This window comes from Notechis scutatus, chromosome 4, assembly GCF_049901735.1.
Source record: "Notechis scutatus isolate UNSWTSFEM ecotype Mainland chromosome 4, rNotScu1.2, whole genome shotgun sequence".
NCBI classification, from domain to species: Eukaryota; Metazoa; Chordata; class Lepidosauria; order Squamata; family Elapidae; genus Notechis; species Notechis scutatus.
In genome coordinates, this window is record NC_142012.1 from 20,386,235 (window position 1) to 20,411,124 (window position 24,890).

Consider the following 24,890-nt stretch of genomic DNA (forward strand, 5'->3'; position numbering starts at 1 on the left):
ATCCAATTAAATTAAATTAATAAATAGCGTCTACACTGATATTGTTGTAAAACATGTTTCATGAGGATGTTATGATTTTGTCGTTCATCATTTAGATATCATTAAACTGCAGCTGGTTGAAGCAGGCCTTGTAGAGTGTTTACTTGAAATCGTTCAAAAGACTGTAGATAGTGACAAAGAAGATGATATTACTGAGCTTAAAACTGCTTCTGATCTCATGGTTCTTCTACTTTTGGGAGGTAAGTTTGATGTAGGTCACTCCATCCCATATCAGTTGTAGGTGATTACATTGCATTTTGGGGTGGGGGTGGGGGCAAATCATGAGAGTGCATAGAGGCCACAAAAATATGAAAACCTAACATTTCTTCCATCCTGAAAAAAACAACCATGGGTTCACTTTTTTTCATAAACAATTTGACATAAACAAGTTCTTTACAAAACCCTTTTCTTGATATGAGGGCTAACTGTGGGTTTTATTCATGTTTGTGAAAATTATAGTTAATATATATTTTCTACTTAAAAAAAAAATACTGGACTTCTACCAAACATAATGAAAAATAGAAATACGGTGCATTTAAAAGATTAAAATATGCACATGTTTAAAGAAATCTATCCGAAACAAGAAAATATTTCTAGGTCGTGTGGCAACTCTTATGTTGCTAGCTTGGAAAAAGAAGAGGAAGTAGCTTGTCATGACTCTGATATAACTGTGCAGTAGAGCAGATGCAAGATCCCAAAAGCAACGTCTGGTTTATAGATAAGAACTTAGAGAGAGATGAACCGTGGGCTGTGCTGATATGAAGTAGCATCGTTTGGATTTTTTATTCTCTTTCTGACTGCATATGCTTTTTCTTCCAGATGAATCAATGCAAAAATTGTTTGAAGAAGGAAAAGGTCGTGTGTTCCAGAGAGTTCTTTTATGGATCCCTTCCAATAGCCATCAACTTCAACTCGCAGGAGCATTGGCAGTTGCAAATTTTGCCAGGAATGGTAAGAATGCTAGTTTTTGAAATTAAAGAGCAATTGTGTTGCTCTGTGTATTTGTGTAACTGGCTGCAGTTAAAAGAGTCATTTGCCAGCCTGCCTTATGTAGAGGTTTGTTTTCCTACCTTAGAACTTACGCAGCACATGATGAAATGTGAAGTCTTCTAAATATAAATGGAGTGGTGAAATGGTACTGTGAAATAAAGGAGCAGGCAGATTGCCAGTTGAAATTTTGCTTTCAGGACATGTTTTATTAAAAGTACTTTAATGTTTTAGATGGGGAGCAATCTATTTTCACTCAGTGCTGCATTTAGCCTGTGAATGGCAGGCTAGGAGCTACAGTTCAAATGCAGTCAATAAATGTGAAATGAGTTCATAATATTACTATGATTGCTCAGGTGGATTTAATAATTGTTCTTTTCTATCAGTTGCCCCTGACTATCTTCCTTTTGGAAGCAATAATGGGGAGAATAAAATAACTTAGAGCTTTCTGAAAGCACAAAGACTGTACATCTTTGGTTAAAGGAGAGAAGGGAATATATTTTCACTAAAGAAGAGATACTTCCAGAAAGCAATGGCTGGGTGGGAATGCACAGGCTGGGTGGGATTGACTGTATTTAAAGAAGTAACATCTGGACAAAAAAAATCATTTGAAAAAATAAGCGTGTATGCAGATTTAAAGGGGTGCTAAATAAGAACATAGATTACTATTCCAAAAATCACTTGGTTTTTCAAAGTTTATCTCTATCTCATTGATAGTGGAGGATTTGTTTCCATTTTTTCTTGGAGATATTGAACTTATTTTACTATTGGAGGTGGCAGATATCTAGTGCTTCCTGTTACATCTCTTTCCATCTTTCCAATGTTTCCCCATCTGAAACAGCTCATGAGCAAAGATCTTCTAAATGTAAAACATTTGTGTGTAAATCTATTTAGATTTAATGGGAGGCTTGAAAAAAATATTGCAAACATTTTTAAGTTTAACAGTGTATACAGTTGTATTTTTAAATTACATGCTGTCCTGCGATTAGTTAAATTGATGGTATAAAAATAGCCATGGTACTTAAAGAAACATGAATTGATGATGGTTGCCTTCATCTACAGATGGAAATTGTATCCATATGGTGGATAATGGTATTGTCCAGAAACTGATGGACTTATTGGACAGACATGTGGAAGATGGAAATGTCACCGTGCAGCATGCAGCACTGAGTGCGCTCCGAAATCTTGCAATTCCTGGTAAGCATATTGTAGCAACATTCTCAGTGATTCCAAAGTTAGTGGGACAATGCTTTGTTCTATAAATACCACGTTTACCATTCTTTTCAGTAAAAAGAAAATCCCACCTTAATTTTGCAGCTTATTATTCTTCAAGGTTGAAATCCTATCTTCATTTTTCTAGTAGTTATACAGTAATGAAATCAAAGAATTACAGTGAGGAGAATAGTAATTGCAAGTTACTACCTTTAGGACCCCAGCGGTTACCCTGTATATTGCAACAACTCCCAGGAGGCCAAACTAGAAGTGCCAACGTAACTGACAGGTGCCAGATTGGAAAAGGTTGAGCTTAGCTATTACTTTTCATCTTTTGTGTTTGCATTTGTAAAACAAGAATAAAAATGTTGTCTGGCCTCAGTGTTGACGATGTTTTACAAAGATGAATATATAGAGATTAAAATATAGGAATATGTAAACACAAACCCCCAACAAGAACGAATATAGAAGATTAAAATATAGGAATATGTAAACACAAATCCCAACAAGAGCTAATATAGAAATCTGTGGCAAGAGGACGTCACTGCCCAAATTCCTTCTGGAAAATCTACAATACATTTAAGGCTTTTTCTGGAAAACAGCAAAATGAGAATTAGCATAATTTCCACTTATAGGAAATAAAAACCAGCATAATTTCCACTTATGAAAATTATGCTGGTTCTCATTTTATTGTTTTCCAGATGCCTACACTGTACTGTAGATCTTCCTTTAGAGCAGGGGTGTCAAACTCACATCGTCATGGTGGCGTCTCATGACGTATCGTGACTTTTTTTTGCCCTTCGCTAAACTGGGCATGGATGTGGCCAGCATGTGACACATCCGGCCTGTGGGCCACAAGTTTGACAGCCCTGCTTTAGAGAAAACTCTGAAGGAAAGCAGTACCTTTGACCTTCCTCACCTCTCTAAATTGGAGAATCATCATCAGCTTCTGCTTGTCAAGACTGAATTGACCAGGCCAATTGTAACAGGAAAATGCACTCCTGTAGATAATCTGGCACCAAGTTTTGAAGAGCTTTGTAAATTAACAGCAGCATTTTAAATTGCATCTGGAAATCTATTGGTAACCTGTGCTGGCTCACAGCAGAGGTATAATGTATTTGTGAACCTGCTCCTTCAGGAGTAGTAATATCCTTTTGGGAGACATCAGTGGAAGACATACAGAGACTCTGATGGAGAAACAGTAACTTATCTTGCTAAGATTCTCCTATCCAAACTCTCTCAGCCTCCAGACAGAACTTCAGTGGCATCAACATATTTTTAATATAGTGGGGAAATGCCAGATAATTACTAAACATTTGCTGTTATTACTGATACATGATATAAACTACTATGGCATTGTTTCCCTAGTTAGTGTTTAGTGCACTGCTTGAACTCAGCCAATTGCAGTTTATTCAGTAAATGACAGTTAACCAAACTATGGCTTACTATGATGGAGAAGCTGGCATAGAATTGATTCCAGGAGCTAGTATGTTCATTTGATAATTAATCACATCTAATAAGGAATAAGAGTTCTTTCATTTTTCCCTTCTCTTATGCCAAATACATATCCTAATGTTTTTATTTCTTCTCAGCTTCTTCTCATTTAACTCTGAAGAATTATATAATTTTGAGGATTATTTTTATACTCTCTAGGGAACCTTAAGGATTGTTAGAATGCCAGGCACATAGGCAAATATTTTGTTCACATTTTGTTTTCAATCTTCATTGCACTTAACAGTTTTTCAAAACAGCAAGAGACTGAGAAGAAATGTAAATGCAATATTAACATTCCTTCTGAATCTCTTTTAAAAAACCATACACTTCAATTCTAGAAACTCACCACCAGAATGAGCACTGTCGAGTAGCATCTTGTTAGTCTGTATTTTAAATGCCAGTTCACTTCTCACTTTTAATTACCATGCACTATGAAGCAGTGTCTGTCTCCTGCTTTGCACATGGGGGTGGAATCCTGTGCAGAGATGGAACAGGTGTGGTTACCATGAGCAGAGGAAGAGAGTCACTGTGAGCCCGGGTGGGGGGTGGGGGGGAGGACACAGAGTCTTCACAGTATCATCTGCAGTGTAATTGCAAAATATAGTTTGTAATGTAAGTTTGGCAGCTAGAAAGGCTGGATTCTTGCCCACAAAGTGGAATTCTTGCACACATTTAACTATTCCAAGAGAAGCCGACATACAGTATACTGCAGTTTCCTATGTATTATTTTATGTATTTGTTAAATTTATTTGCTGTCTGTCTTGCCGTGGGGCTACTCTAGGCAGCTTACAATGAAAAAGGAGAAATGAAAAAGAAGTGTAATCATAATAATAGTAAAGTAATGGAACAATAGAATAAACAATGAAAAAGAAAACAATGATATAGCGATATGAGAATAAAAGATGAGTGGGTGGGGAAGAAGGGAGGAGCAAGGGGGAGAGGTGGGGTTTGCTATCTATGTGGTAGCCACCTCCAATGTGGTATTCCCCCATTGGGTCCCATTAAGACAGAGCACACGTTAAGTCATGCTTACAGATATACAGAAGAACCTAATCTTAGACATTAGAATAATGTGTGGTCGAGAACTTCCGGTTTGTCGGCTTCGCAAGCGGCAGGGATTTGCGAAGCTGTGCGATCCCCTGCGCTAGCCGCTTTTGGGGCTCCGATCTGGACGGGTGCGGAGCTAGCTGACCCTGCAGGGGCAGCTGAAGGTAGGGGGATCCGGAGAGGGGTTTGGGGGTGTTGCAGACCCCGGCCGGCAGAACCCCTTTTCCCAAGACGGTGCATATGGAACCGTAATGGCCGCCACAAAGAAGCTGGCAGCCGGGTAAGAATGCGCAGGAGGAAGTGGAGAAAGTTTTCGAAAGGAGAAAGTTTTTCTTGGCTCCTAGGACTCTAAGACATATTTAACAAAATTCCTGAAAAGTATGACTTTCTGAATGATACCTTCTAGAAGAGGAAAAAGCGGCAGTTTGATGGTGCTGAAAGGAAAGCTTACCCTCTTTTCCTACGGAATAAATAAGTGAATATTAAGAAACCTATTTTTTTTTAGGTGAAACTGGCTTTTGCGATGAGTGGGAAGAGAGAGGACTAAAAAAAAAAAATTTGTATGCTAAGACTTTGTTGGAGGAGATGCCTTAAGGATTTGAAGACTAAAATATATTGCAATAAGATTTTAAGAAACAGATTTGGACTTTCTTTTCTCTGATTGATACTACCCTAGGAGGAGAAAGTGAGAACTCTGCCTTGGTTTGGACTGATTGATAACTTTGGGACTGTTTTATTTTTCTTTGGAATATTCTGGTTGTTGTAAGAAGAAAGAAAGGGAAAAGAAAAGAAAAGATTTATAATGGCTCTTTCTATTGAGGAACTGAGAAAAGATTATGAACAAGCAAAAAAATGGTAAAGCTGGTTTGAAAGAAGCCTTCCTTTTTTAGAAATGGCGCTTATTAACTATCAACAAACATTACAACAGATGAAGAGCAGAAGAAGAAGAAGGAGAGGAAGCCATTTTTAATAAATCTCAGAACTCACCAAGAAAGAAGGAAGAGGGAAAGGAAGAGAAATAAAGGACTTAAGATTTAAAAAACACTTAAGAAAGGGAAAAATAAGGTGCAAAATCAATATAATGATAGTAAACAAAAGGGAAAAGGAATACGACAGAGAAGGGAAGCCAGTAAGGCAGAGGCTAGAAGAAGGGGGGTAGAAAGGTTTGTTGGGAGAAGAAAGAAAGGGAAAAGGTGGAGAAAAGCTACAAAGTTTTGAAATTAAATGGGAAAAAAGGAATCTTTTTAGGGATAAAGGATAAAGTATAATTTCTTCAAAGAGATTTTGCAAGGTACATAAGATGATATTGTAGTATTGTATTAGAAATAGAAAACTTAAATGGTTTAAGAGTTGATAAGAGATTAAAATGTTGAAATGTTTAATAATGATTGGTTTTAAAATTTAATAATATGAATATTGTGTTTTAATTAAAGTGTTTAATAAGATTATGGTATTGATGTTATTATAAAATTTTTATTATAGTATTTCTTTTTAATATTTAGATCTATTGTTTAACTATGTATTTAATTATTCTGGATGTATTATTCAGATAGAATGTACCAAGCAAAATCGGATTGGGTATTGGGCGTTATTTTAAAGGTTAATTTGATTAATTTAGTGGGGAGATAGAAAGGCATCATACTCTGATTAGTGATTTCAGGAGAAATTTCTTTTTTTTTTTTTTTATAAGGAACGAGACAAAGGGACAATAAAGAATGGACAAAAGATACAAATATAATGACTCAAATCAAGATGATAATTAAGATAGAATTAAGAAGAGTGAAATATGTGGAGAAGTTAATATAGAAGACTTAGAATGGTAAATAAAATAAGTAATGATATGTAAGATGAGCATGAATATAGTTGAAGTCCATGAAGAGAGAGATACCTGGGTCCAAGTTACTTTCCAAAAAGATCTTTTTATGTTTTGTGTGTTGTGTGTATATGTTTTTTTTTTTTTTGGGGAGAATTAATAAAACCTTGCAGAAATATAGAATGAGAATAACGGTAACTAAGTCAGAAAGAAATAGATGAAATAATAATAATAAAATTGAATAAGAGTAAAGAGAAATAAAGAGAAATTGGATAAGAGGTTTTTGTATGTTTACATGGAAATGGTTTAAAACAGAATTATAGTTTATCTGACTTGTTAAATTTATAATGGAAAAATGTTTAAACATGTAATGGATAATGATGACTTGTGTGTTTTGAAAATTAATAAAACTTGTTTTTTTTTTAAAAAAAAGAATAATGTGTGGTCAAGCTATATTAACACCAAGCGATTACTGCTACTGTATGGAGGAGAGCTTAGCAACTGTGATTATGAACACACACACACACACACACACACACAATTGATGTTAATATAAAAAAATTGCCAGACAGCAAGTAGTCAGAAATGTAGTTTAAATCAGAGGTTAGGGTCCTGTAGAGGAACTGTGCACTTCATCTGCAGTGAAGAAACTGTTCTAAGTAGCCAGCTTGAAAGTTAACAGATTTGGCTTCAATTCTCTTTCTGTTCCAGTTTGCAGTCCAGAGTGGTTCCTTTATTCTATCCTTGCCAGGACTGTCACCCGTGTAAAGAAGCATGTTTTCCAACACACATATGCACCCCTAGTTCAAGAACATTGATCAATGCAAACTGTATTTGTTAACATTCATGAAAAAATGTTGTGATTTACTGTTGTTTGGATGGCTTTGAAAAGTTGATAGAATTAGAAAGTACATATACAATTCTTTTTCTTTATTTTTTTTTCTCCTTTTACAATTAAATTGAATGCAAGTTAGCTGATAATGTAACACAGGTAATATATATCAAGGCTCTGGATATGCATGTGGGTTCCTGTGGCTGATGGGCCCTGTCACTGCCCAATCAAATCTGTATCTCAATTTGAACATCTTCATCAACTCTCCTCCTTAATTGTTTTAGGAAAGAAGAGAGCTTCCTAAAAAATAACCTTCCTGCTGTAGTTCAAGTGCATTGTTTCTGCATTCTTTTGCGATAATATCTGTTTTTTTAATTCCACAGTTGTAAATAAGGCAAAAATGCTGTCAGCTGGTGTGGCAGAAGCAGTATTGAAATTTCTCAGATCTGAAATGCCGCCTGTTCAGTTCAAGCTGCTGGGCACATTAAGAATGCTAATAGATGCACAAGGTAAAATTAGCTGCTTTCTTTGTTGAACTTTTGATCCATTGCTAAGGTTTCTTTTCCAGGAGAAGAAAAGGGTTTAAAGAAAATCCTTCAAACAAATTGAATACATGTGCAAAAGAAAGACGGTTAATGAATTGCTTCAAGGCCCCATGTTGTATATTGCATAACATTAAAAGCTTGACTCATCTGTAGATTCTACAGTTGTATGATATGGAATGTCATATATGCCCATTATGATAATGCTTCTGCAAAACCATCCTTTCCTTTTAAATACCTCAGCAAAATTGTGAACAGTTTATTTAATTATAACAAAGTGATTTAAACTCCCACAAGATTCTCACAGGGGTCAAGCACAAAGTGCCATTTTAGAAAACAGGTGACTACTGCTACATACTTCCAAGTGCTTTCTTACATTTAAACAAGAAGGCCCATAAGTAGCATCTCATAGGGGGGAGGGAGCTCTTCTCATTTCTTTTCTGTTTAAAATTAATGTTGTCTTTGTCATTCATGCAGCAGAAGCTGCCGAGCAGTTGGGAAAGAATGTCAAGCTGGTTGAAAGACTAGTGGAATGGTGTGAAGCCAAGGATCATGCAGGTGTGATGGGAGAATCCAACAGACTACTATCTGCTCTTATAAGACACAGCAAGTCCAAAGTAAGTGACATTGCTTGAGGCTTCCTTACCTAACGGTATAATGCCTGTTGAGTGAGAGAACTGCGCTTCATCAGTTCCTGACTTGACCATGCTCTCACGTGGGTCCACATCAGGGATGCATCACCTTTTTTTGAGCAAAGAGGTGCTCTTGGCTTTCAGGGACATGCAGACAGGATCAGGGATGTTCTGCTTAATGACTATTAATAGAGAAACTAGCTCTGGTATATTGTATGATCCATGCAGTCAGTCCAGAGCAAGCTAACTGTTTCTTGAGAGCGGGAAAATGGAACACCCTGCTATAGCATAGCTATTACCTACCAATTCTCAAAAAAGGGTTGCTACTTTCAGTAATGTTTTTAAACTTCATGTTTTCCATTGAAAAACCTACTTTTGTAAATGGATTTTGTTGATTGAGGTTAATGTCCAAGACTAATTCTGGGAATAAATTCTCACAGTGTGTTAACCAACTGCACTTATAGCTTCTCTTAGGAAGATAACAATTAACTGGATTGCAAATTACAGATTTGCCTGCAAAATACTGTAGCATTATTTGAGCACTCTAGGATTAATCTTAGCACCTTGTAATGAATTCTGCCTTATGGCCTGAAAGTGAAGCAGGAGCATGTTGTTGGATTTGCAAGATAGTGTTTTTTAAACTTAGCAATTTTAAAATATGTGGATTTCAATTTTCAGAATTGCCCAGTCGGCATGCTTTCATTTTATGTGGAGTCAAATTATAAAATTTACTTTAAATGCCAAGATGATTACATTATAGATACAGAAAGATAAGAAATATGCCTATATCATCAGCAGAATGGCAGGTATCTATTTGGTATCTATTGTGATTCATTGGAAAAGACCTGGATGTTGGGAAAGATTGAAAGCAAAAGGAGAAGAGGACATCAGGGAATGAGATGGTTAGATAGTATCATCAATACAGTGGATGTGAGTTTGGGCAGACTCAGACAGGCAGTGGGGTACAGGAGAGCCTGGCGTCCTATAGTTCATGGGATTTGAAAATTTGGACACAACTTAGCAACTGAACACATCAACAACAAAAATCTATTGCAATATTTCAGGCAGAACACCACCTGTCCCACTACATAAATAGTCCATTATGTTGCACTGTTCACTATTGAAGTGATTGTCTCATTACTTAAAACATTAAACTTCGAGGATATTGTTATGAAAGACTTATCAAGCAGTTTTCTTAAGCAAGGCAAACAAGCATTGTAAGCTTGACAGAAAATAAATGAATAAATGTGTGTCCTTTCCCAGAATAGAGGCATATGGTTGCTTGGTGTGTGCATTGAATTTTTCATTTCCCAGAATAGTGAGATGGTGCTTGTTACAATTAATCTAACAAGCAAGCTGAATCCATAAGATGTAGCTACAGCTATCAACTAATGATCCAGTAGAATAGAATACAGCAAACTGATAAAAGGACCACCTGTGGGCTTGGGCATCTTTTCCAGTGTTCAGTGGCAAAGGGTAACACTCTCTTTGATTATTAAAGACTAGAAGCAGTTTATTATAATCAACATTAGCATATTTTAAAAAAATAGTAGGAAAAATTAGCAAATTGGCCTGTTGTATTTATCTGTAATGCACTGAAATCTTGCTTCACATTCTCTGTTACTTTTTTTAAAGGATGTAATTAGGACCATTGTTCAGAGTGGTGGCATTAAACACTTAGTTACCATGGCAACTAGTGAACATGTAATAATGCAGAATGAAGCTCTTGTTGCTCTGGCATTAATAGCAGCTCTAGAATTAGGTAAGTAGTCCAGTCGTTAATCTTCAATGATAAGAGGCCTTGTGCATGCTAAGCTATGATATTATGTCACTGGGAATCGTGTACACATACATGCCAATGGGTGGGAAGGTGTAACCCTATACATATCTTTAAATCCTTCCTATAATTTATCTTCCACTCTTGCCACTTATCCTCAGTGCCCTTCTTTGAGCCTGTCTTAGTTCCTCTGAATTTTTCTTAAATGTTCTTAAATTTTTCTGTGATGTTCTGTGCTCAGAACATTACAGAGTAAGCAAAGCAAAGTCTGATCACTCTACAATACACTGAAATTATTATAATATATTGAATGATCCAAAATTTCAGTTGCCTTTTAGTCAACCATTTCATAAAAGCTAAAATTATTATCAGACCCAAAAACCAAGTCTACATGTGAAGGTTCAGTTTAACTGATTTAAATTGATTGGTGCATAAGTGCACTACCGTCCCTGTCCTATTGTTTCTTTTCTTTCTTCTTATATTTCATGTATTCATAACCATGTTTATACTTATACCTGTGATCTTATAATCGATTGACAAAATAAAATAAATAAATAAAATAAATATTGCGAAAAGCCTATGAACAGGAATCTTCTCAACGGTCAGTACCTGGTTAGAGTTAGATAAGGTTCAACTGCAGTCAAGGGGGACGGGACTTTGTGGCTACATGAGGACTCTTAAAACTATCCCTCTTTTTACTCCTCCCCCTGGCTCTGCCATTCCTTCTCCTACAGTTATATTCAGATTGTAATGAATTACAATTCTAAGGTCCTTATATGTTATAACAAAGCGAGGTGCTGCACATTTCTATTCCTGTATATTTGATTTCCTTTTTTACAAGCATAGAACTGTGCATTTGTCCCATCCTGTTTTTGTCAACCCAGATCTCCAGCCTATCAAGACCATTTTGAATTTGTTTCAACAGTCACTCTATTGGAGAAAAAAAGTATAAAATACTTACAGAAAAATAAATACATATTTCCACAGTTATTTTCTTTACCATTTATAAGATTTAAAATGGTGATACAAAATTAGTTTTTACTACCTTGTGTTATGCGTAGGCAGTTGAAGCAACAGTATTGGCTTTGTGTGTCAAGATTTGCAAGATGGACAGTGTCATGATGTACACTGTGCCCCTTTTGTACACATGTTGCACACATTCAAAAAGTGGGACTTGTATTGATATTGTTTCCTAACATAAGACAATTAATACAATCTCTATCTTTATCTCTCTATCATCTCTCTAATTATCATCTGTTCTATCTGTCTATCTATTATCTATCTATCATCATCTATCTATAATAAAATTGGCTCTTAAATCCTAACTTTTCAAAGGCTGCACCAATCGTGGACTCTAAGATTTCCAACCAGTCTTGGACTCCATGAAATGTGTTGATCGATATGCTTAGTTCCTTTTGCTTCCATGTGTTTGCTGGAGACCAACAGCTTCAATTTCTCTCTGCCAGTTTGCAGCGGGGATTTTTGGACCACTTGGCCTATTTCTGTGTATCATGAGTTGAAAAGCATTGTTTTAAAATGTGAGCTATCCTACCCAATATTGCACCTTCTCGAAATTTAAAATTAATAAGCATTCCTTTTTTTTCTCCAATTCATTACTAAAAACGCACATGAGGCAATCCTGTGGTACATATCTTATTCCAGTTTAGTAAGGAACAGATGAAGTAATTTTCAGTACCATGAGTACATTTTCTTCACCATCTGTAAGCCATCTAATAAGATACAGTACCCAGTCCTTATTTAACTAACTTGTTGATGAGAATATCATGTCCCCTCACAACACACACATATCCTAAACCGCAGAATGCAAGCCATCTATACTACAGTATCTGATTTACAGTTCTCCTCTGTTTGAATTCACAGCCACAGCAGAGAAAGATCTTGAAAGTGCTCAGTTAGTGCAGATTCTACACCGGCTCTTATCAGATGAGAGAAGCCCACCAGAAATCAAATATAATTCCATGGTGCTGATCTGTGCACTTATGGGGTCAGGTGAGTTTTCCAAAATTTTGTTTCATGTCAGATCAGAAAAATCTTAAGAGCAAGAATGGGTACATACAACTGCACACATAAACCAGAATATACCTTTTTGTCAAATTGGGAGTAGTGGCGGTGTCTGTGACAGCTTAAATTTTGTGTATTTGAATTGAAGTTGCAACAAAAGGGAATTCAACAATATGGTAATTAAACCTCATATGTAAAGTTGTCTCTGTATTTATATATCCAGAAATTGTCTCTAGGCAGAACTTATCCAAAGCTAGAAACCTAACATATTTGGGAAAGGGGGGGGGGGGTTATCAGCATTATCCTTGTAAGTTTTTTCTATCTGCAGTTAAAAAACTGTAGCAGGAAGTTGAAATATCATGTTACCATCTTAAATTTCCACTGTAATCCATTGTATGTTTAAACCTTGAAACAATTATGATTAAATTTATCTGGATTACAGCTAGCGTAGAATGTCAGATAGCTATTTGTATAGATAGGGACCAAAGACACAGTGTAATATGACAGCTGATCCATATAAATTCCAGATATCTTCCATTGAATTTATTCGTAAATAAATTCATCAATAAAAACATGAAAATGGTGAAAAAGTTTCATAGGTCAGTAAAAACATACTGTTTTAAAAGAACATTTTGGGTCCAATTCTTGACATGGAAGGATAGTTTTCTGAAGCTCATTGCCACTTATTACAATGAGAAAACAGGAAAAGAAATATCAAACACTGGAATTAGAATTAAGCTTGTCATGTTGGAACAGAAAACAAAAAATATTTTGTGGACTAATCACACTCCAACTACTTAAAATATGAGTTATAAATATTGTTAAATATGTGATAAGAATTCATACCATGAAAAAACATTTGGAATGTTTTTCCGATCACTTCATATGTATTTGTTTTTTAAATTTGTTGCAAAGGAGACAAGGAAGTTCTAAGCATTTATTAAAAGTTGGCTAAGGAAAACATATTAATTTCTTGTCTTCCATTTTACTATGAACTTGCTAGGAGTCTGTAGCTTCAGTGGCTTCCTACATTTTCCCACTAGGCATCTTACTGCTAAATGTAGGCAGTCCCCAAAACTAGAGATGTGCTACTTCTAAGAGCCAAGCTCCAACACAATTTCAAGAGAAATTGAAAGAAATATTCAAGACTCCTGGGAATGAAAAAAGATTTCAACATAAGATTATTGTCAAGTCTTTCTAAACCTACTTATCTGATGCTATGTCCATGATAGCAAAGAATTGCAAAGTAGTAGATTGTCCATGTATTATAGAAGACTGCCATCCTGTGTGCAATTTCATGTAACACCTTGATCCAGTATAATGTCCTTGTGAAGAAACAACACAGGATTGAAACAGAGCAGCCACTGAAATTTTAAAAGCTCCCTCCTAACCCTAAACTGGTTTCTTCCTTCCATCGTGACACAGGAAAGAATTAGTATATGGAAACTGATTGGAAAAAAGGTGAATATGAAGATTGGCAGGAAAACAAGAGCCAAAAGGGGAAGCAAGAATTATAGAAAGGTGTAATCCAGTCCAGTACTTCAAAGTGAAAACTCTACCTATAGCTATATTGTCTTCCTGGAAATAATTTGGGCAGCCTAAATTTACACACCTGGGATTTTCTGTTGGCTTTCCATCTAAGGTGTAACTTTACTAGGCTTTTCAGATCAGTCAGGGTTGGTCAGGCGCTACTTTGTGGTTGGCATGTAGTTTTAACTTTCAAAAGTACCAGTATATGTAAATCCTAAAGTACACAAGTATCTTAGGCCTTGGCTTGATTGGGATTGTCCTGGTTTTGAGCATTAATCCAGACGCCAGAGTCCTCCCCTCCCCTCCCCACTCCAAGAATATGTTCTTCAGCAACATAAGCAGTAATGTGGGAAGGCAAGTTGACCTGTTTGTAATTTTGAAAGTTTTCAACTGCGCCTAATAAAAAGCTGCATTTGCAAAACACGCTATATACACAGTGTAAAGGTGCTTGTGCACTGTGCCATTTGATTCTCTGCTGATTGCAGTTCTTTAATTGAGCTTTCAACTTACTGTGCCAAACAATCTGATGGATTTTCTGTTTCCGAAATACACCATTTGTTCAAATTAAGCTTCGTCCCAATTTCTGGAAATCCCACATGATGGGCTATTTTAACTTTAGTAAGTTCCAAACCATTAAGATGCCTGATGAAGAAAATGTGGCATCAGCTGAGCTTTTATCCTAGCCTGTCATACAAACATAGCCTTCAAATGGAAATTGGTCTCTGGCTAAATGAAGCTGAGCTTAGCTCAACACGAGCTACATTTTTCCCAAAACAGCATCTCCAAACACCTGCTCTATCTGGTACAGGCAAGACTGATTTGGAAAATTGAAGCCCACACATCAAGAAGATACCAGCTCTGGAAGACACTGATTCAGGCCAAAGAAAGATTTTTTTAAAAATGGTTTGGTTTTTCTCTCTTCCAGCAGTAGCTTCTACAACACAAGCTTGTGTACATTTCTTAGTAGGCGTCTGGAATGGAAGCACTTCTTTTCTTTTGTTCCTTTGTACTTTATACAGGCCGAATGTTTACTCACCTGTCTTTATGCAATTTAAGGAATTGGAAAGAGCACTTTGCATTGAGCTGCTTGAAAGATGCCACTTTTTTTTTTTGCTCCCTCCTGTTTTCCTCCCAGCCAAGCGGTGGCTTGATAATGTCTGCATTCATTTCAGCTTCGTAGAAAATGCAGACAAAAGAGCAGCTGTTTCCAGAAAGGCCCAGCAGGGAAGTAACAGTCTTACCTCTTGTTTGACAGAACCTCTTCACAAGGAAGTGCAAAGCCTGGCTTTCCTAGAAGTCGTATCAAAACTCCGCAGCCACGAGAACAAAACGGTGGCCCAGCAGGCTTCCCTAACAGAGCAGAGACTTGCTGTGGAAAGCTGAGGAAGGGGGCACCGGATCCACATTAGCATCATGTCACTGATCTCACCTCTTGTCCTATCCTGCTGCTGTTAACATGTTTTTCCACTGTCACTAATGCATGCATGTAGCATCCCCACACTGCACTGTTGTAGGTACCTCTCTCTAAATAAGATTTCTAAAACACTCATAGCCAGTTGTCATAGGATCCTGTCTTTCTTATCCACAGCAGATACATACATGCAATCTGCAGCCTTGTTGTCGTTCTCCCTGTATTCTTGTTGCTTGGGCCACATACTAGAATGTGCATGTTATAGTCCTATAATAATGTAAAAGTGGTACAACCGTAATGACACCTCCCCTCAGACTCCCTGCTTTCCTCAGTAGAGGCAGCAAGACTGTTGAGATGGGGTTTGGGGGCACACCTCTCTTTTTGCTGCTTTAGATACGAAAGAGGGAAGAGGAAAAGAAATCTTGCTGCTCATTCACTGGTCTTACCTACTAATATGTCAATCCTGTGGTACCTAGAGATAAAACCAATAAAATCCAGTGCTCTCACACATTTCCCTGTGTTCTGTCTTTTCTATCCTGGTTTATTTTCGTGGAGCCTTCTAAAACTAGCTGTATGTTGTGATAAGCTATACCAGTAGAGTGCATGCATCCTAAATCATAAGTACTTTTGCCTACTATTCTTTTTTGGTCCGATGCTGATAGCACCAGAATCTGAACAAATAAGAGAAAATACACCATTCTCCTCCTAAAAACCTCAATTTTCTTTTTGTCCCACACCTTGCCCGTTTTACTCTTGTTCTACATAATGCAGAGCACTGGGGATTGTTTGCATACTTTTGCAATGAGGATGAAGTCTCCCAGTTGCCTGTTGTTTTAATTCACTTTGGTCTAAGTTAACCAATAGCTACTTGGCTTGAGTGCTGCAGCAACCTTAGGTTGGGGTTAAAGTATCTTTAAAAGAAGCTTTAAGTCACAAAAATTCTAGACCTATTGTCCCCATCTTTGCTTTCACTTGGTGAGAAGTTAGTAATATTTTCTAATCAAAGCATTTTTGTCCAAGTGCTCTTAAAGTATACAAGATTGATTTCACATGCTGGATTTTGCAAGCCTCAAATGATATAATAATCCTGACATTTTGGTTAGAAAGTCAGCTACAAGAGGGAACAAGGATTGAGTCAGTAGTATGTGTAGCTGTTTAGAATATTTGTTAGTATGAACATGCTGAATTAAACTAAAACTGAGATTAAGAGGCAGAGCAGTAATTTAAAACATATTTATCCCAGATCCTGCAACAAGGAGGCATGCAAAGTCAGAAGGTTTTATCTAAGTATCCTTAATTGCTATTTTTAACCTATGCAAGAGCTTTTTTTCAATCCTATATAAAATGATGGGGCTACTTCCACTAACTTACTTCTCCTCAATCTGTTCGATTTGACAGAGAAACTATAAAACTATTCATTCAGAATTTCAAAATCTGAAACCTGACCAGGTGTTCTATTCTGAAATGCTTGTAAAACATTAGGGATTTATGGAAGAATGAGGAACAATTATATTTTCCTAAGCGGCCTTAATTCTGCACCAAGGAACTCAATTCTTCAATTTATCTGGTTTACAAGTTTTCAACAGACATATACAGTAAAAACTCTGAAAGTTGACCACCCAAGGGACTGTAGGAAAGTGGAAGTGGTCAATATACAGAACAATGATACTGATATGTACGCCTGGCTCATTTTGTCAGCTTATTAGAGAATGACATATAGAAACACATACAGCAAAAACACAGGAAAATCATTCATACAATACTGTATCATACAAAATCAATACATTTATGTATGTATTGTTTTCTCATGGTTTAATCATTCTTTCTAAAAAAAACGACTGAAGTTTCAGACTATTCTTTATTCTTGTTATGAAGGCAAGCAGAGGAAGCACTCAATGCTGGCTGTACCACTCAGCATACTTGGGCATTTTTCTACGGCAAATAACTTTTAACTGCATTATCAAATGACTGACATCCTCTTCTTTTGGAATATCTGCAATTTCTGTTTCCTCACTTAATTCTTCTGCTTCATCAGTTGCTTCCAGCACTTTTCCTTCGGGCTGTACCTTGGTCAATATTGATTGGAAAATTGCTTCTGGATCAGGGTTAGGTTCAGGCCAGAGTTAAGGTTAGGATTTTGCTTCTGCAGATGACCATAGGTTTGCATTTTAGCAATGACTCACTGCAGAAGCTGGGCTCGGCACTGAATTTTAAAGTTATTATTATGCCTTGGTCGAGAGGTTGAATTTTTGATAACAGTGTTTGAAGGCAAAAATTTCAGTTTCACATTTGTAAGATGATTCACCTGGGATGGCTATGACAATTGTCCACTACAAGGAGAATGTACAGAAGTAATAATACTTTATTTGCGGTCACAGACCAAAACACAAGTACAACAAAAGAACATGGGAAAATTAATCATGAACAATTGGTCACCAAAGACTTGACTAAGGGGAATTACAGCATTCTCCTCTGATGGTTACAGCTCTTTAAAAAAAAAATTGGAAACCAATACAAGGAGAATGTAACATTTCTTCATTTCTCAGTCAGTAGCTCTTATCCATTCCTCAAATAGAGCACCAGTTATCCATGCAGATTTGTTAGATTTCCAGGTGACGGTACCGTCTTTGGACTGCAGGTTTTTGAATGAGCGTGGCTTTGCCAATTTACTAATCACTGCTTCTCTCTGGTTAAGCCAGCATACAGAAGAACTGTGAAACCTTTAGAAAGCTTTCCATTCTTACATTTGTCATTCCTCATGAGGCTCCTGTCAGGCATCACCTTGAAAGAGTCCACATCTGTCAGCGTTAAAAGATGTTGTCTTCTTTACTGCCAAATCAGTGTCAAAAATATTGTATTCTTTGATATTCTTCTTGAAAGAAATTCATTGCTACCAATTCTGCATTTCACTTTCTTGCCCTTGTGCAGACTGGACACACCTGGTCAAGTTATATAGAGTAAATTGTGTCTGTAAAGGTCCAGGTGGTAAAAATACAACTTACAGAGGTGGTCCATACAGAGAGGTTGGCTTTCTATTTTGTACATATAGCGTATGTCTAGTCTATGAAAATTAGATCAACTTAGGGAGGTGGTCAACTATGGAGGTTATACTGCACTATATTTTCTTTTGCCTATTTATACATTCAGTACCTCAACAAGCAGGAGATCTGGCATCTGCTAAACGTTTTGAACTTCAATTCTGGTCGGTCTCAGCCAACAAAGGGAACCAACCAAAATTTCTGGGAGTTCTGATCCAAAGATCTAATTGAATATATTTGTATTTATTGCAAATGAAAAAGATTCTTAGATCGAAATTATGTGACTTTTTTTACAAGGAGCTATTATGACACAAAGGAGCATACCCATCAAGAGATTCATTAGTCACAAATGCAGTATTTTATCACATTTCATCTTCATATGTTTATTTTCCCCACACACCCAGTGAAATGTTTAAGTGAAACTTTTATATATGTGAGAACAAGGAACAGAGCCAAAGTGTCACTCCATTTTATTTGTAAAACTAATCATACTAACAAATTGCATATAAAATGATTTATTTCAAGTAAAATACAGAATACTGCACAACTAGTAAAACTATGTTCATAAATGTATTAAAACATTCTGAAAATTTGCTTCTATTAAAAAAAAAACAAAGAGCATGATGTATCTCACTTTCAATACCTTAAAAACTAGTTGTTTTTAAAAACTAGTTGTTTAACACAAAATAGTTGTGTTAATTTCATGTAAAAGTTCAATTTTGTCCACTGAAAGCTGCATGGCTACTGTATAACATATTCTAGTGTAAAGAAATGATAAATTAGGTAAAATATATCCACTTTGAGATCAAATAAGAGCATGTGGGAGTGAGATGACAAAATCTCAGTCAAGCTGTACAGGCATGCACTTTCCTTGTAACAATACTTTCCATTATCAGTAAGTGTAATTGGCATTTACAATCAATTCAGCAATGTACAAGACTTTCCACACAGGTAAAGTACATTCAAATACAGTAAAAAGGGTAGGGGAACCACAATGGTAACTACAGTCATTGCCTTCATTATGTCATGCAATGGTTTAGAATAAAAGGTTGGAAGTTAATACAGTATATCTAAACGTGACTTGTTAGAAAACCCCATCCCCAGTCTTCTGAAAATAAACAGAAATGCATGTTCCAGGTAAGACGTCTGCTAGGCACTGCAGTTCTGACTTTTATGATCAGTTACATGCTGAATTAAATTTCTAATCAGGCTTCCTCTGGGAATGATGGAAAGGAATTCTGGGAGTTTAAAGAGCAAGGCAACTTGCTGGGGAAGGCTGTTTTATATGTTTATCTAAAGTGATTTCATAAGACCAATTCTGAGATTTAAATTATGTTCCCTAGGTAGGCCTTTCTGCATTTCTTGCTCGATCACTGTATTAATAAGCTACACAAACAATCCCATTCCAACAAGGTAAGTGTGGGATATCCCGTACAATACTTAAGGGTATGTGTACTCTTTCTATGATATAGGCACAAAACAAGAAAGCAGTTATACAAGACTTAAGGGCAGCACCAGCATATACATACTGAAAATTCCATGTGTTTTCATCCATGATGTAACCTTACATTGTTGAAAAAAGAGCACAGGAACAGCATCTTCTACCTGGATTAAATTTCTGTAGAGAGCCTACAATTTTCCTGTAATGTTCAGGAGACAGAACCTCAAGTCTACAGTCCAGCCATAGATGTTCATATATCATCTAACCCCATTGGGAATAAATATGTTAAATGGGCAGTTTCCCAATCCTTCAGGTATAACACCTCATTCTTCCTTTAGACTGTGTCAAGTTCAGGAATTAGTCTTCCAAATGAAAATGAAGAAATAACAATTTCTGTTTAGTCAGTTCATCAAAAAAATCCATTGGTATTGAAGTGGGCTGCAGAGGAAAAATACGGGCAGGATTGTGGAAAAGGGTGAGTCTGCCTTAAACTACATCTGCCCTGGGTTTGAAAAGATGGTGTGATATTTTCTACCTGTCTCCATGAATCAAACAAGTTGCCTTTCCTGTTGCTTTCTCAGTCATAAAATGGACACACAAGAGTTATCTGCCAAAATAACTAAAGGCAGGAACATGAAAACACCAAAAATGTACTCTACTGACACTTTACCATAAAAGACTGAGGGAGAGCTATAATGTGCCTAAAAAGATCAATAGTTGACACTGAACCACTGAAGAAACTGAAATAGCATATCATCAAGAGAAATCTGAATCCACAACATAAGACTTGAGAAACTCGCTAGCAAAACTTTTGTGGTCTTACAGAACTATCACAATGGGAAATATAAAAGGCACATAACACAGCCACTCCAGCAAAATCTCATGTGACTCAAGATGAGCCCATGGCTAGACAGATATAAAATTTTAGGTCCCCACTGTTTGAAAGCTGAATATCTCTCTGCTGAACAAGATTACTGAAAGGGCAGAAAGAGAGTAAAAACACAACTGTGGTAAACTGTCATTTTATATTTCTCAGGAAAGCAGCCATAATTTAAGAAAAATTAAAGTATGGGAACAGGATACTGGATATGTAGTCAGTTCAGAACAAAAACAGCAGGCTTACTGAGCCATCCAATAAATGTTCTCAAGTGCATCACTAAGCAAGCAATTTAAGAGACGATATACCATACTCTGAATATCTTCATTCACATGTCCTTTTTCATAACAGTAACCAATAAAGATTTTTTTTACCAATTAAGAACAGAAACCACTGCATTTGTACCAGTTTACAGTTATATTCATTGCAAAAAATATTCTAACATGTAAATATTCAAAGCTACTGAATTAAAGTTAACAAAAATTTAAAAATTCTTAATTTATTAAATTGCAGAAGGGCCCAGCAAACACTAGATGGCAGCATATTAAAGCAGTTTAGGTTTCAACCAATAGATATGCAAAACTTTTTTTTTTTATGGTTGGGATTTTTCCATGTTCTCAAAATAAATACATATTAATATGTGTAAACCTGTGCAGGAATGATACCACAGACATGCTATTATTTACATTTCTGAGATGTACACACCACTATATAACGACTATCTAATAGAAACAGGAATTGGCTCGAAGATGATGACAAACAAAGCAAATGGATTTCCAGAGATTCAGAGCAGAAGACATAAAACAGGAGTTAGAACATTTCATTCAACCAAGTTGGATTTGGCAACATAAGACGGTTTCTAGACACGGCCGTTTCTTTAGCAAAACCTTAGACCAATAATAAAAAAACAAAATAGTCAACATCTTTCACAAAAAAAGATTTACAAAATTTTCTAACAAAGCCGTTGTTCCCGTATAGGACTAAGCCACTACTATACAAATGTCATGATGGTAGGGAGATCTAGCAGCAAGCAAACACTCTGATGCACAAATTCTTTAAAACATAATCTATAACATGTGCAATTTGTTAGGCAAGCACGAAGCACAAACTTCCTTGACGTGTACTGGTATCATTTGGAGGGTTCTTTTGACTCTTCTTCTTGTCAATAACAACAGTACTATTTAGTACAATTCTAAAAATGTGGAAAGAAAAGACACAAACAACAGCTACAAACTTTTAACTGCTTAACATTTGAGCATTAATATTCAACATTAAGCATTTACATCCAAACTGACACATACCAAAACTTGCTAAACTCAGTCTGGAGAGTTGCTGCCTTGAAGCATTTTTTGTTCCCAAATATTTGGATGGTTGGCTTGCTGGAAATTCCTCTAAATTCCTTCCCCCCACTCTAATAAGCATCTGAAAACTCTGCTGTCCTTTGATAAAAAAAAAAAAAACCCTTCATCCCTTCAGAGAGGAAAAGGGGCACCTGAAAACATGAATAGGGTACATCTACTGTATTTAGTGCAGGGGTGTCCAACTTTGGCAACTTTAAGATCCCAGGCTGGCTGGGAAATTCTGGGAATTGAAGGCCACAAGTCTTTTAACGTTACCAAGGTTGCATACACCTGGCTTAATGGCCCTAAATGTTGTTGCCCTTATTCCAGTTTGTTGATTTCCCCATCACTCACTATTTTATACTGTGTCCTTTCTGAGACCAGTTTATTTGAATTAAGAAATCAGACTATAACCCAAATTTACCAATATACCAACTTTTACTGTGGGGCTTGGTCAGCAAATTCCTTCTAGCAAACATGCTTATTATGTGTGCTGCTTTTTCCTTTTTGACATTTAATATGAATTTGCAAAGAAAGCTACAAAATACAGGTAGTCCTCAAGGTACAACAGGCCACATCTGTCCGTTTGTAAATTTTATTGGCCACCCCATCTTAGCTTTGGGCGGCTTACAATCTTAAAAAAAAAAACTATACAAAATTTAAAAGACATAAATAAAATACAGTAAAGATCCAATTGCTGAGCCCAATTAAAAGAACGTTCATTTAAATAAATGTTCAAAGTTACCACAGCACGCCCCCCCTCCAAAAGGCTACACATGACCCCATGTCAAAGTTACAAGGATTGCAGCAACCCTGTGCTTTGATGTTCCCAACGCAAATGTAATAGTGGTAATAGCAGCCCTGCAATAATTCACCTTGAATGATCCACCAAAGGGGCCCTGCAGCACCCTTCCATCTCTCTCTCCTCCCATCCCACCCTGCAGTGCTTGGGCCTACTCTACATAACCCACAACTCCAGAGCTCACGTTGTGAAAGGAAGACACAACCGACCGCATGGCAGCGATCCAAATTGTGGCCGGGGTTAAAATGGCAGCCGTCCCCAGACAAACTGCTTCATTTTGCTGCCTTAACAAGATCAGCACAATGCTGTGGAAGCTTCTGAACGCTTTATAAAGCTTCCACAGCATACTGCAGACCCTGTTAAAGGCAGAAGAACAAAACAGTTTGCCTTTGGGCTATGCAGTAGTGCCCCAAATATGGCTGCCATTTTGTCTTTCAGTCCATTTGTGGGTGGGGACAAAATGGCAGCTGCCAGACAAATTGCTTCATTTCGCTGCCTTAAAAGAGGTCTGCACCGCAGAAGCTTCTGAATGCAGCAGAAAGCTTATCCAGCACTGCGTAGGCCTTGTTAAGGCAGCAAAAAGAAGCAGTTTGTCCCTGGACCCTGCAGGGGAGACCCCAATGTGGCTCCCATTTTGGAGGGGTGGAAGAAAATGTCAACAGCTTTCACAACCGTGCCAGATGGCCATGCAAAAGAAGGCAGCCATTTCAGTCCTCTGGAACAAGGGTCTCCAACCTTGGCCAATTTAAGACTTGTGGACTTCAACTCCCAGCAAAGTTGGCTGAGGAATTCTGGGAGTTGAAGTCCACAAGTCTTAAAGTGGCCAAGATTGGAGATCTCTACTCTGGAAGGCCTCGTAGTTCTTCAAAAGGTAAGCGAGGAGAAAGATATTTGGTCTGGGGTTGTTTTTTTTTTGGGGGGAATAAGGCCTTCGGCCTGGGAAGACTCAGTGGGAATGAGAAAAGACCTGTTGGGACCCAAGCCACGGGAAGTGGGGCATCTTGGGGGTGAGGCCTTGTGAGGGCCACAACAGGTGAGCCTAGGCCTGTGCTAGGCCTCCAAATCCAGGAGGCACCCCACACTCCACTTAACGACTCACACATTCATTTAATAATTCATTAGGGAGAGCAGGGATGGGGGTTCATTAGATGAGGTGTTTCACCTAACGACCATCGAGACATGCAACTGTAATGGGCAGGATTCCTTAATGTCATATCTTGAGGACTACCTCTACTATTTCAGTACTCTCTGTAGACATATAATTGGCATCTATTTTATTACTTCAAGAAACTTCACCTTACAGTTGTAAAATTTCCATGATACAAAGACTGTAGCTTTACATTAGTTAGGGCCTATTATTCATTAAATTCTATTTGCCAGATGGAACATCTCAGAGATTAATGTTTAACTGTGGGTATTAGAAGTGTGTAAAACATTTCTAATTCAAAATATTTTAAGCTAAAAGACATTTGCTTAGACAGGATGTTTCATGCTTGAAACGGGGTCATTTCCAGCTCTGGACATTTTTGGTAAGATCATAATAATTTGTTTCTATGTCCACAATTTTTTGCGTTACCTTTTGGAATGAGCATTTGCTATGAGAAAGTTATTTGAAAGCTCTTTCAAGCTCACCCTTGTTTTAAAAATAAATGTGGGATTCTGGAAGAAATATGTGAATTTTAATCATGCACAGGCAAATAGAAGGCAACTACATACCCGATAATTAAAATTACATTATCTATTTGCACCAAGGGACACGACCAAGACAAAGTAAGGAGGGAACTATTTTAAAAAAATAAGAGTTCCTGATTTCCTGCAGGACTCCAAGAAATAAACATGTTTTGTATGCAAACAAAATGATTGCCATTTTTCTCTATATATAAAAATGTTATTAAGCTTATTCACCACTGGGACCAAGAAGACAACCTCTTAATGCTGTACAATCAGTAAGATATTTCAACATCTTTTACCAAAAGATAGAATGATATGCCTAACCACATAACTTTGTTTAATTAATAAGAAGCTTTAGCACTATGGTCTACCATCTGTCAGTT

At 36.9% G+C, this 24,890-nt stretch overlaps 1 protein-coding gene across 3 annotated transcripts in view; it reads left to right on the forward strand.

Annotated features, from left to right (window-relative positions):
• The window catches only part of RAP1GDS1 (Rap1 GTPase-GDP dissociation stimulator 1), an 80,572-nt gene extending 64,724 nt beyond the window's left edge, over nucleotides 1-15,848 (forward strand). For 2 of the 3 annotated variants that reach the window (XM_026672671.2, XM_087962881.1), the window contains 8 exons: nucleotides 96-239; nucleotides 859-990; nucleotides 2,089-2,223; nucleotides 7,808-7,933; nucleotides 8,444-8,583; nucleotides 10,234-10,360; nucleotides 12,257-12,385; nucleotides 15,183-15,848. In XM_026672671.2, the coding sequence (XP_026528456.2) occupies nucleotides 96-239; nucleotides 859-990; nucleotides 2,089-2,223; nucleotides 7,808-7,933; nucleotides 8,444-8,583; nucleotides 10,234-10,360; nucleotides 12,257-12,385; nucleotides 15,183-15,310 (1,061 nt within the window). In that variant the 3' untranslated portion in view covers nucleotides 15,311-15,848. The remainder of the gene's footprint in view (nucleotides 1-95; nucleotides 240-858; nucleotides 991-2,088; nucleotides 2,224-7,807; nucleotides 7,934-8,443; nucleotides 8,584-10,233; nucleotides 10,361-12,256; nucleotides 12,386-15,182) is intronic. The other variant, XM_087962880.1, reaches the window with a different exon arrangement.
• Nucleotides 15,849-24,890: the final 9,042 nt, after the last annotated feature.